The following is a 12,108-nucleotide window of genomic DNA, read 5'->3' as shown; positions in this document are numbered from 1 at the left end:
AATTTGAATACAATGATGAGAAGTCACCTATATATAAATTTATAAAGATGTGAACATTTGAATAGACACAATTGTTTGTAAGAAACACAACTCTACATTTAACAGACGCAACTTTTTAAAGAGATGCAACCGTTGAATTTTTCTGTCAAAAAAATATACTTTTTACGAAAAGGTACGACGAAAAATCGCAATTGTTGTTGACATTTTTCAGATTGTTATTATTATATAGAAATACATTGATGAGAAGTCACTTATATATAAATTTATAAAGATGTGAACATTTGAATAGACACAACTGTTTGTAAGAGACACAACTCTACATTAAAAGACGCAACTTTTTAAAGAGATGTAACCGTTGAATTTTTCTTTCAAAAAAATATACTTTTTACGAAAAGGTACGACGAAAAATCGCAACTGTTGTTGACATTTTTTCAGATTGTTATTATTATATAGATTTCAATCTAACCGTTGTAGAATTAGATTTCCATATATGCCTTCATAATTTCCTTTTTTCCTTCTCTTCATTAAATAATATGATGATACACGTTTACTAAATTAACCGTTTGGATTTTTCCAGTTTGTTGTCACAATCTGAATGAGATTCGGTTTCCATTTTACTAAAATCAATCTAACAGTTGTAGCACTTTAATATATATATATTTCCATTGTGGAGTGAAAAGAAAAATGTTTGACTGTTTTTGTTTTTGCTCATATCAGTCATACTTATAATATTTTTAAGAAAACTTTCATTAGTAAAATGGATAAAGTAATTGTGTATATAATATTAGAAATGGAAAAAACAGTCCATTGAACCAAGAATTGATTTTTCTTTTAAAGTACATACTTTAAGACATATATTTTGTTATTGTCTTTTTGTGTAAAATAAAATTAATATGATTTTATAAAAACAAACACATCATCTTCTTCGCTCACATTATTTCTTTCATTGTCAACATGCTATCTGATCTGATTTATGGTCTAACAATCGATCTAATGATCCTGATTTGTCACGATTCTAATTTTTTTACTCGAATAGAGCTGTCAATTGAATCAGACCTTAAGAGACTCTGTTCTTTCCTCATAATTTGGTTTTTTCGATCCCACTTTCATTTTAGGTATCAAATAGGACATCAAGTGCAAGAACAGAGATGTTAATAGATTAATATTGAAAACATTGTAGATTAGCGACTGAGGGTTGCTTTCAACATGAAATCATCGATTGAGTAGGCTTGTAGGCCAGTCAAGGGTAATGGAAATTAGTTTATGTTCAAGAGAATCAACGGTAACAGAGTTTAAATTTGTTTTTCTTCCAAGTAGCTCTAAGTGTGGGTCGATTCTTATGGTTGTTATGACCCTTTCCACGCAAACCTCTGTTCTTCTTTACTTGTGATGCGAGACCTCTAACCTCACGATGCTTGTGAACATGGTTATCGAGTTGATTCTCATTTCGTTACAGACTGTGTTATGACCTGGAAAAGGAAAAGAAGGTGAGGAAGAAAAAATAGAAGTGCTATTAGTAGTTCACTAATCGGTTTTTTAGACTCGACCCACACTTAGAGCTATAGATGGTTTTGTTTAGTTAACATGACTTATATGTTGATTATATAATTAACTTAAAGAATCAAATAAAGCATAGAAATAGAGCAAGATGTTTAAGTTCTAATCATCAACCTTTATGATTACCTTCTTCACCCAAATGTCTTAAAGAAAACCCAGTCACCAACAGAGAGCCTATTCACATTTTTGGAAACCAAATCCTTCTTTACTAAGAAATGAATTTTTGTACCCTGAAATGAATAACGAAAAACTGTATTAGTAGTCATATTTAATAGGTAGATCTTTACCACTTCATCTGACAAAACCATCTTCGAGAGTTTCATCAGTTATTTGTGTTTACAGATGCCATGAATGGAGGATGAACCCTCCAAGCTGTTTTGTAGGATCTGAAGAACAAAAGTAGCATCCATTATGAAGAGAACTACGCCATCTTCAAGGTTTTAAGTAAGTTAGAGTATTTATAGGCTAATCATTAGGTCGATAATTCTTATAATCTTTCGATTCCAAAATCACGGCTTTAGAAAACTAATTAGGTATAAAAGTATTTTGTAATCGATTTTATTTTGGAAGATTGAAGGAATATTATACCCTGTGCCATTTATCATTGTTTCTTTAATTTGATTTTTACAGATATTAGAGGAAAAGATGGAAAGAGATATCTTGTAATATCGTCTAGGAGATCTTATACTCGACAATTAATTGTGTTAATGTATAGATTTCTGTAAAATGTAAATCTTGGTTGTTAAAATTAATACATAAAATTTTAAATATTTAATATTTAATGCCAATTACATGCCTTGGTATGAAATTCAGGATTTATTTCATAAATTTCTCCAAAAATGTATATATAGATTAATCACAGTGAACAAAAAAAAACCCTACATTGCTCTCACTAGTTTTTTTTCTTTTTATTCATCATTAACTCTCGATCGTCATCAGCGACGAAACTTTTCTCTCTGTGTTCAAATTCACATTCATGATCTCACATTCTATTTCGTTCCAGTACATTCAAATTACCTCATACACATTGATATTCATATTAATTATATATTAACGAAACTAAGATAAATACATTGAATCGAATATGATTCTTCTTTTACCTAAACCCAAAAATTTAAAATTAAAAGTTTCACACAATTTATTGCTAGATCTTATTTTGAACATAAAATGATATATTTATTTATATGTCATAGCAATTCTGAATCTATTGAGTCACTCACTTCTCTCTAATACCGAGAAACAAAACATGCAATTCTCGTAATCCCAATACATACCAACCACCATGCCAGCCACAAGCCCCCTCCTCTTAACAAATTCTTTGATCCAAGACTCACGCATAGTGAAATTTTCTTCATGTGGATGTTTCCACAATGTAACAAAATGGATAGTATTTGTATCAAGATCTTTCACAAATAAATTGAGCTGGCAAGTCAGACAATTTGTGAGCAATATGACACATTTTGAATAGTATCTCATCAAAATATCTAGGATTTTCTCATGTGGAAGTTGTAATTTGCCTTCATCCAATATTTCATGTCTTGTGAGGGTTTTGAAGATTTCCCAACAGAAAGGAATTATGGGTCGAATCTCGACTTCTTGAGGAAACAGTGGATAGTTAGGATCTGTCCTATCAGTGTTTTCTTCTTGGTGTTTTGTTTGAAGGAAGATGTAGAATAATGTTTTGATCATGTTTAAACTAGTTAGGATATAAACTTTTTGATTACCTTGCTTAGAAGGAGCGTAGGTTATTGTATATAAGATTTTAGTTCTGGATAAATCTTCTTTTATGTTATGTTTTGGTGGTGAAGAAAATTAGGATGTTTTTTATACCCCCAATGATAAGAAAAACTAAATTTGCTTTTGGATTGGAAGAAGTTGATGTGTTCTTTATATAGTGTTAAAAATTAAATGACATTAATCTATGTCAACAAGAAAAAATGATATTTATCTATTTAGGCATCAATATGGATACCATATTTAAATTACAGTGGTGATATTGCGACAACACAGCTGCACTATATTAAATGTAATGTATGTGTGAGAAAAAAAGGTTATATTTTTCCATTTATAAATTTATCTTTATCTATTTAAAAAAAAAACATTTAGCAAATATAAAGTGTATACTATTTTGTTCTCATCTTATTTATATGTTTATATTTAGCACTAAATATTGTGGGTTCAATTGAAAGAAAGCAAATTATAATACATTATGAGTAAAAAATAATACAGTAGTATCTTTGTTGTCTGAAATACATATCAGAATGAGAAATATTTAGGTCTTACCAATTTTTAACAAAAAAAAAAACACATTTGGCTTAAACAGTATGCAACTTTTTCACATTTCACATTTACATCTTCAAAACATAGTTCTGGCAAATAAATATCATTCAGAAAAACCTTCAAACAAAATAAATATCGTTTACAAAACCTTGCACGGAATGACTGCATGTTTTATATAATTATATTATAGCTAAATTAGAAAAACTTCATTTATCTACAGCTTAATAGTTTTTAAGCGCTTAAGAATAAGATAAATTTGCATCATAACATTTTTGTCGTTATGTTGATTTCCGCTATTTAATGATTCAATAATCTATGGCAAACAATCTACCACATGCTGCACTTGATGTAAACACTACTTTTTTCGAATAAATTTTACATTTTATTCAAAAAAAAAACGATTCAATAATCCCATTATTCAGCTATTCATGTCGGGCAACAACATCTTACCATGAACATGAATTGTGATGTGTTTTCATCATCACGGGACAAGCTGTGGCATCGTAAAATATCGGCTAGGTTTGACCCATAGTTGAAGTTGAATTTATGATTTGGTTTTATCCTAGCCTTTGTTTCTGGCTGGTTAGCAATTCTTGAGCAGCAGACCTTTCTGTTTTCTCCCACATTTTGTTGTTCTTATGTAGAGTGTGATCACAATCATTTTTGAGCTGCTTGACGAATCTAAGTTAAGCAGCAGAAAAAAGAAGAAGAAAAAAAAGATGTGGCTTGAGCGATCCCTTTTCTTGTCCTCGCACACTCTATCCCGACCATGCATGATCAGTATTTATTCAGTCACCTCAAATGGGTTGTGGTTCCAATGCAAAAAACTTTGGTTTGGTAATAAAGTGAATTGCAATGAAACGATTGATGCCGAGTCTAAGAATACTGGCCAACATGGACAGAATCTTGTAGTTTCGTTACAAACAAGACCATTATTTATTAACCAATATTCTCGAAGACCAATATAGAGTATATCATTGTCAAAAAAAGAAAGAATACCAATATAGTATCTTGAAAATTTTCTAGTGTCCAACATTCAATGTCGATTGTATATTAAAACTCTTAAATTCTTAATATATATGAGGAACTTGAGAAAAAAATACATTCATATTTAGGAAAACATACAATTCAAAGGATAATAACAAAAATTGTCGACTTCTAACAAACCCTAAATCGGCCACAAGAAGATACTTTTTGCTAGCAGAGTTAAAACTCATAATCTAACATTCATAATCATACATAATAGAAAATAATAAACCATTGACCTAGTCAAAGACCTAACTCAATTGTAAGAAGAGAACATCACTGGATCAGCAAAAGACGACGGAGTTTGATTCCACCCGGCAAACTGATCAAAGTGGACAAGTGGTGGGGTTTGTGTCTGAATCTGAGGAGGAAACAACATGGGAAGATCCGAGTCGTTATTTCTTAGACAAAGTCCTTGTGCCCCAAGTGAAGCTGTACTCATCGATGGGTCAAAGATAGAAACAAAGTGAGGGAATTGGCAGAAGCTACCGTTGTCATGGTTATAGAGAAAGACTGAAACTTTTCTCTGATGTTGTTGAGTCAATGATGGCGTCTATAGGTCTTGTTCTATTCCGCTCATCAATGATGGATCTGTTGTGAAGAAGCCGGCGGAAGACACCACAGGGTTCTGATCGGGTTCCGTCTGGTTCTGTAACCGAAGAAGCTTATCTTGTAACACTCGTAGAGCACTCTCTAACGAAGCCTCCATCTCCAAGACTTTCTCAGAGAATTTGTTGTCCTTGATATCAAAAGATGTCTTCTTGTCTTTGAGGGTCTTCTTATTCAGAAACAGAGAAAGGTCTCTGCTTTTCTTGCGTCTCTCTCTATCGTTTAGATTGCTGAATCTCTCCGCCATGTCTTGAACCTTGGATTGATCTTCTGGCCATGTCTTGATGAGTTCTCCGTCACGGCCGTAGTATATAACACAGACTTCGATATCGCATAGGATTGAAAGCTTGGAGGCTTTCTTAAACATGGTCTGTTCTCTCAAAGGAAGATTTGTTGTCTTCTTTGAAACGAAAGAGAGCGAGGGTTGTTTCTTGAAACATCTTCGGTTTCTCACCGACAACAATTTCATTGTTTTGTCCTTCGTCAACATTGAAGAAGAAGTCATTGTACGTTGTTTGTTTACAGAGAAAAAAAATAGAAAAGAAGAAGCTTTAGTTTCTTGACAGAGAGAAAATAAAGAAGGACACTCTTCGAGATTTGAGAAGAATTAGTGTAAAACACGATTAATGGCTATTATATAGAATTTGATTTCCATATATATTTCCTTAATTAAATTTCAATCTAACCGTTGTATAATTAGATTTCCTTATCTAAGGCCTTCATAATTTCTTTCTTCTTTTTTTTTTTTGTCTTGTTTTGAAGTGTATATTTTCTTCATTAAATAATATGATGATACACGTTTACTAATTTAACCGTTCGGATTTTTCTAGTTTATTGTCACAATCTGAGATTCGGTTTCCATTTTACTAAAATCAATCTAACCGTTGTAGTATATAATTAATCACAGTGAACAAAAAAAAACCCCTACATTGCTCTCACTAGTTTTTTTCTTTTTATTCATCATTAGCTCTCGATCGTCATCAGCGATGAAACTTTTCTCTCTGTGTTCAAATTCACATTCATCATCTCACATTCCATTTCGTTTCAGTGCGTTCAAATTAATTACCTCATACATACAGTACTGCATACATATTGATATTCATATTAATTATATATTAACGAAACTAATATAAAAACATTGAATGGAATATGATTCTTCTTTTACCAGACCCAAAAATTTAAAATTAAAAGTCTCACACAATTTATTGCTAGATCTCATTTTGAACATAAAATGAATATATTTATTTATATGTTATAGCAATTCTAAATCTATTGAGTCACTCACTTCCCTCTAATACTGAGAAACAAAACATGCAATTCTCGTAATCCCAATACATACCAACCACCATGCCAGCCACAAGCTCCTTCCTCTTAACAAATTCTTTGATCCAAGACTCACACATAGTGAAATTTTCTTCATGTGGATGTTTCCACAATGTAACAAAATGGATAGTGTTTGTATCAATATCTTTCACAAATAAATTGAGCTGACAAGTCAGATAATTTGTGAGAAATATGACACGTTTTGAATAGTATCTCATCAAAATATCTAGGATTTTCTCATGTGGAAGTTGTAACTTGTCTTCGTCCAATATTTCATGTCTTGTGAGGGTTTTGAGGATTTTCCAACAGAAAGGAGTTATGGGTCGAATCTCGACTTCTTGAGGAAACAATGGATAGTTAGGATATGTCCTATCAGCGTTTTCTTCTTGGTGTTTTGTTTGAAGGAAGGTGTAGAACAACGTTTTGATCATGTTTAAACGAGTTAGAAGATAAACTTTTTGATAACCTTGCTTAAAAGGAGCGTAGATTATTGTATATAAGATTTTATTTTTGGATAAATTTTCTTTTTATGTTATGTTTTGGTGGTGAAGAAAGTGAGGATGTTTTTTATACCCCCAATGATAAGTAGAACTAAATTTGCTTTTGGATTGGAAGAAGTTGATGTGTTCTTTATATAGTATAAAAAGTTAAATGACATTAATCTATATCAACAAGAAAAAATGACATTATCTTTTTAGGCATCAATATGGATACCATATTTGAATTACAGTGGTGATATTGCGACAACACAGCTGCACTATATTAAATGTAATGTATGTGTGAGAAAAAAGGTTATATTTTTCCATTTATAAATTTATCTTTATCTATTTAAAAAAAAAACATTTAGCAAATATAAAGTGTATACTATTTTGTTCTCATCTTATTTATATGTTTATATTTAGCACTAAATATTGTGGGTTCAATTGAAAGAAAGCAAATTATAATACATTATGAGTAAAAAATAATACATTAGTATCTTTGTTGTCTGAAATACATATCAAAATGAGAAATATTTAGGTCTTACCAATTTTTAACAAAAAAAAAAAAACATTTGGCTTAAACAGTATGCAACTTTTTCACATTTCACATTTACATCTTCAAAACATAGTTCTGGCAAATAAATATCATTCAGAAAAACCTTCAAACAAAATAAATATCGTTTACAAAACCTTGCACGGAATGACTGCATGTTTTATATAATTATATTATAGTTAAATTAGAAAAACTTCATTTATCTACATCTTAATAGTTTTTAAGCGCTTAAGAATAAAACAAATTTGCATCATAACATTTTTGTCGTTATGTTGATTTTCCGCTATTTAATGATTCAATAATCCCATTATTCAGCTATTCATGTCGGGCAACAACATCTTACCATGAACATGAATTGTGATGTGTTTTCATCATCACGGGACAAGCTGTAGCATCGTAAAATATCGGCTAGGTCTGACCCATAGTTGAAGTTGAATTTATGATTTGGTTTTATCCTAGCCTTTGTTTCTGGCTAGTTAGCGTTTCTTGAGTAGCATACCTTTCTGTTTTCTCCCACATTTTGTTGTCCTTATGCAGCGTGTGATCACAATCATTTTTGAGCTGCTTAACGTGCCTTGTCGAATCTAAGTTAAGCAGCAGGAAAAAAAAATGTGGCTCGAGTGACCCCTTTCTCTTGTCCTCACACACTCTATCCCGACCATGATCAGTATTATTCAGTCACCTCAAGTGGGTTGTGGTTTCAATGCAAAAAACCTTGGTTTGGTAACAAAGTGAATTGCAATGAAACGATTGATGCCGAGTTTAAGAGTACTTGCTAGTTGCCGTCCTGATCATGACTAGTTGAGACCACAAACCTCTTCAGTGTGACCCACGTAAGTAGCCACAATGGGTGATCTCATCCGCACATCATTGTTGATGACCCGTCCGTCCATTCCTCCAGTTGCTAGAATGTGATTGTTACATGCCAATGATCCTACTCTTGACAGGTGACCACCTTTCATGTTCTTATCAGTCTACCATCAGAAGAATCCCACAGCTGCACTTCAGAGTTGTAAAGACCAACTGCAAGATATTTACCATCTTGCGTCCAGTTAACGCTTGTGACAGGTCCGTCCTCTTCATCAACGGTCACAAGCTCAGATGTAACATCAGTGGATGCATTCTGCAAGTAAACAGTGTCTCCCAAAGCTACGGCTAAAACATTATCACTGCTCCAGTTTAACAAGTTAAGGTAGAAGTCATCAGCTATGTCAGGTAGGTCCAAGGTTCTCTCACAAGTCTGACGAATACATCTACGAGGCTTTACGGATCTAGGTTGTTGTTGGTGAGGATCAGAAGAAGCAGAGTGAATACTACTAGAAAGCAGAGCTTGAGGTTTGTTTCTGAATGCGAGAATCCGGGTTCTATTCATATTCATCGTCTCACCTAATCGTTCTATGTAGGCTTTTCTGGATGGTGAAGTTACCTCATACTTAACTTTTCTTCCTTCAGTTAGAGCGTAATGAGCGTAGTAAAGTCCATCGCAACCCTATTTGGTATAAACCTATCAATATTGTCCTTGGATCGCTTCCTGGGAAGGAAGTGCTCTTGAGTTGTACACCAACGTTTCATACCCGTCATTACCAAACACACTCAAAAGAAACAAAATTAGAGACTAATCAAATAAATGTGAGATGACGATCGAGAGAGCAATTTAGGGTTTTTACTGTGATTAATTATTATATATAGATAGTTAGATTAGTAAACGCGTATCTTCATATCATTTAATGAAGAGAAGATACACTTCAAAAAAAGAAAAGGAAACTAAACCTCAGATATGGAAATTATAATTAAGGAAATAGATATATGAAAATCGAAATCTATATAATAACCCTTAACAATGTTGTGTTTTACCCTAATTCTCAAAGATTGTTATTATTTTCTCTCTGTCAAGAAACTAATAAACTTCTTCTTTTACTTTTTTTCTCTCTCGGTAAACAAACAACGTATAATGGCTTCTTCTTCAATGTTGACGAAGGACAAAACAACGAAATTGTTGTCGGTGATAAACCGAAGATGTTTCTGTTGACTTAAGCTTGAAGAAAGCTTGAGTCATAAGGAATCCTAATCCTACCAAGTTGTGGTTTCTAAAAGATTAGGATAATGACCAGATATATTTAGGAGTTATCTAAATATATACAAAGTCTAATAACACTACAAGAAAACATCATGTTTTCCTACAAAATTTCCTACGAAAAGTTTGGTAGGAAAAATTTCCTACCAAAAACCTACCTGATTTTGACGAAACGCAATTTTCGTAGGAAGAACAAAGATAATTTCCTACAAAAATAATATGAGAAAATTGTAGGAAATTTTTTACGAAATCCTACAAATAATTTGGTTGAAGGAAAAATTTTGTAGGGAAACTGAAAGTATATAGAAGGAAAAGATGTTGAATGAATTTGGTAGAAATGTTTATTTCAAATTTCCTACAAATAATTTGGTTGAAGGAAAATTTGTAGGAAACCAGAAGGAATATGAAAGGAGAAGACATAGAATGAATATGGTAGGAAAAATTATTTCGAATTTCCTACAAAAGAAATGTGGTAATAAATTAAAAATAAAAATAAAAAAGCTTGTAGTAATAATTTGGTAGGAAAATTGATAAAAACCCTAGATCTAAAAAATCTACGCTCCAGCCTCCATCTCATTCATTTCTCAACTTCTTCTTTTCTTTATTTTCCTGGGTCAAAATTTTCTCCTCATTTTTCATTATTCTCTTTCTCCTTTGTTCTTCTTAGAAAATCCAACATTTTGCTCAACGTTTTCTAATCGGAGTGACTCCAATCTCGCTGATAAGCAATTGGTCTCTTTCTCTACCTCTTAGATCTCTACCTTCTTCTTCATTGGAAAATAAACCAAGACATCACCAACAGTTGAATCGATCTATTCATGCATCACCATCATTATAGACCACGATTCATGACTCTACCTAATCTGATCTACGCTGGCAAAAATAGTCTGGGAATCTCCATGTGGAAGCCAGCATTGTTCCAGATCTGAAGTTTTGGAAGAGAGTTCAGCGTTTCACTCAATTGGTCCTCACACCGGAGGAGGTGGTCACACCGGAGGAGGTGGTCACACCGGAGGAGTTGCTTCACCGCGTCGTCTCAAGCAAACCTATTAATTTTTTATATTTAGTATTTAGTTTGTAAATTTTTTTTATTAAGTTTGTAATTTAGTTTAAAAAAGAATTGTATTTCTGATTAAATTAATAATTTGATTATATATATATAATTTGGATTAATAATTAATGATTTTAAATTTTTGATTAAATTCGAAATTAATATAATCATAGAAAACTACATTTGTTAATTTTATTTTTTATTAAGTTTGTAGGAAAATTGTAAGATCAGTTTGGTAGGAAAATAGAAAGAATGAATTTCCTACTAATATTCTGGTAGGAAAATAGTCAAAAAATCTCCTTCCACTTTCCTTCGAAATTCCAACGAACAATATTTCGTAGGAACTTCGTAGGAAATTTCCTACGAAAATCTCACCAATATTGATTTCCTTCAGGCTATTTCCTCTATTTTTTTTTGGTAGAAAAATAGTAAGAAATATGTGTTTCCTACCATTTTCCTACAATATTTGCGGTAGGAAAACATGATGTTTTCTTGTAGTGTAAGAATAGGTTTTGGTGTTTTGAGTTCTCTAGATAAGGAGATGCCAATGTGTGGCATAACTTAAGAAGTTTGAGAGAGAGCAAGAAAGCTTTTGGTTTTGAGAGAGTTTCCTAAAGGTTAATAAAAAAGAGTGATTCTTTTAAATTCTTGTGTTTTTTAAACTACTTTGAAACTATATTTGGTATCAGAGCGATGGGAGATAACAAACCTATGGGAGAAATCATTGAAGCTACTGCAATAAAACCGGGTGATGGAGGAGGATCCTCTTCGCTCAAGTGTCCAATGCTAAACTCCACAAACTATACAGTTTGGTCTATGAAGATGAAAATACTTCTTAAAATACACAAAGTTTGGCCGATCATTGAAGCTCTTGGTGATGATAACGAAATGAACAACATGGCGATGGCACTATTGTTTCAATCAATTCTGGAAGCACTCATCCTGCAAGTTGGAGAGTTAGACACTACAAAGAAGGTGTGGGATGCAATCCAAGCAACACACGTCGGAGTAGAGAGAGTCAAGGAAGCAAGGTTGCAGACCCTAATGTCTGAATTTGATCGACTGCGGATGAAGGATGCAGATAAGGTCGATGATCTCGCTGGAAAAACTATCTGAGATCTCATCAAAAGCTGCAGCACTTGGAGAAATCATGGAT

At 32.5% G+C, this 12,108-nt stretch overlaps 2 protein-coding genes and 2 pseudogenes across 2 annotated transcripts; all 4 read right to left on the bottom strand.

Moving 5' to 3' along the window:
* LOC104771177 (B3 domain-containing protein At5g26805-like) lies at positions 2,737–3,246 on the bottom strand. Its single transcript, XM_010495659.1, has one exon. It carries the CDS (start codon positions 3,244–3,246, stop codon positions 2,770–2,772), a length of 477 nt encoding a protein of 158 aa, XP_010493961.1. The 3' UTR covers positions 2,737–2,769.
* On the bottom strand, positions 5,030–5,902 carry LOC104772638 (annotated as a pseudogene).
* On the bottom strand, positions 6,633–7,226 carry LOC104771176 (B3 domain-containing protein At5g26805-like). Its single transcript, XM_010495658.1, has one exon. The coding sequence runs from the start codon at positions 7,224–7,226 to the stop codon at positions 6,750–6,752; it is 477 nt and encodes a 158-aa protein (XP_010493960.1). The 3' UTR covers positions 6,633–6,749.
* On the bottom strand, positions 8,511–9,408 carry LOC104772637 (annotated as a pseudogene).

The sequence above is a fragment of the Camelina sativa genome, chromosome 20 (assembly GCF_000633955.1).
Source record: "Camelina sativa cultivar DH55 chromosome 20, Cs, whole genome shotgun sequence".
NCBI classification, from domain to species: domain Eukaryota; kingdom Viridiplantae; phylum Streptophyta; class Magnoliopsida; order Brassicales; family Brassicaceae; genus Camelina; species Camelina sativa.
Note: the sequence above shows the minus strand (reverse complement) of the source record. Positions and strands in the feature narration are given on the sequence as shown.

Coding starts and splice junctions, on each gene's coding strand:
- LOC104771177 (XM_010495659.1), bottom strand. CDS start 3,246: ATGATCAAAACATTATTCTACATCTTCCTTCAAACAAAACACCAAGAA.
- LOC104771176 (XM_010495658.1), bottom strand. CDS start 7,226: ATGATCAAAACGTTGTTCTACACCTTCCTTCAAACAAAACACCAAGAA.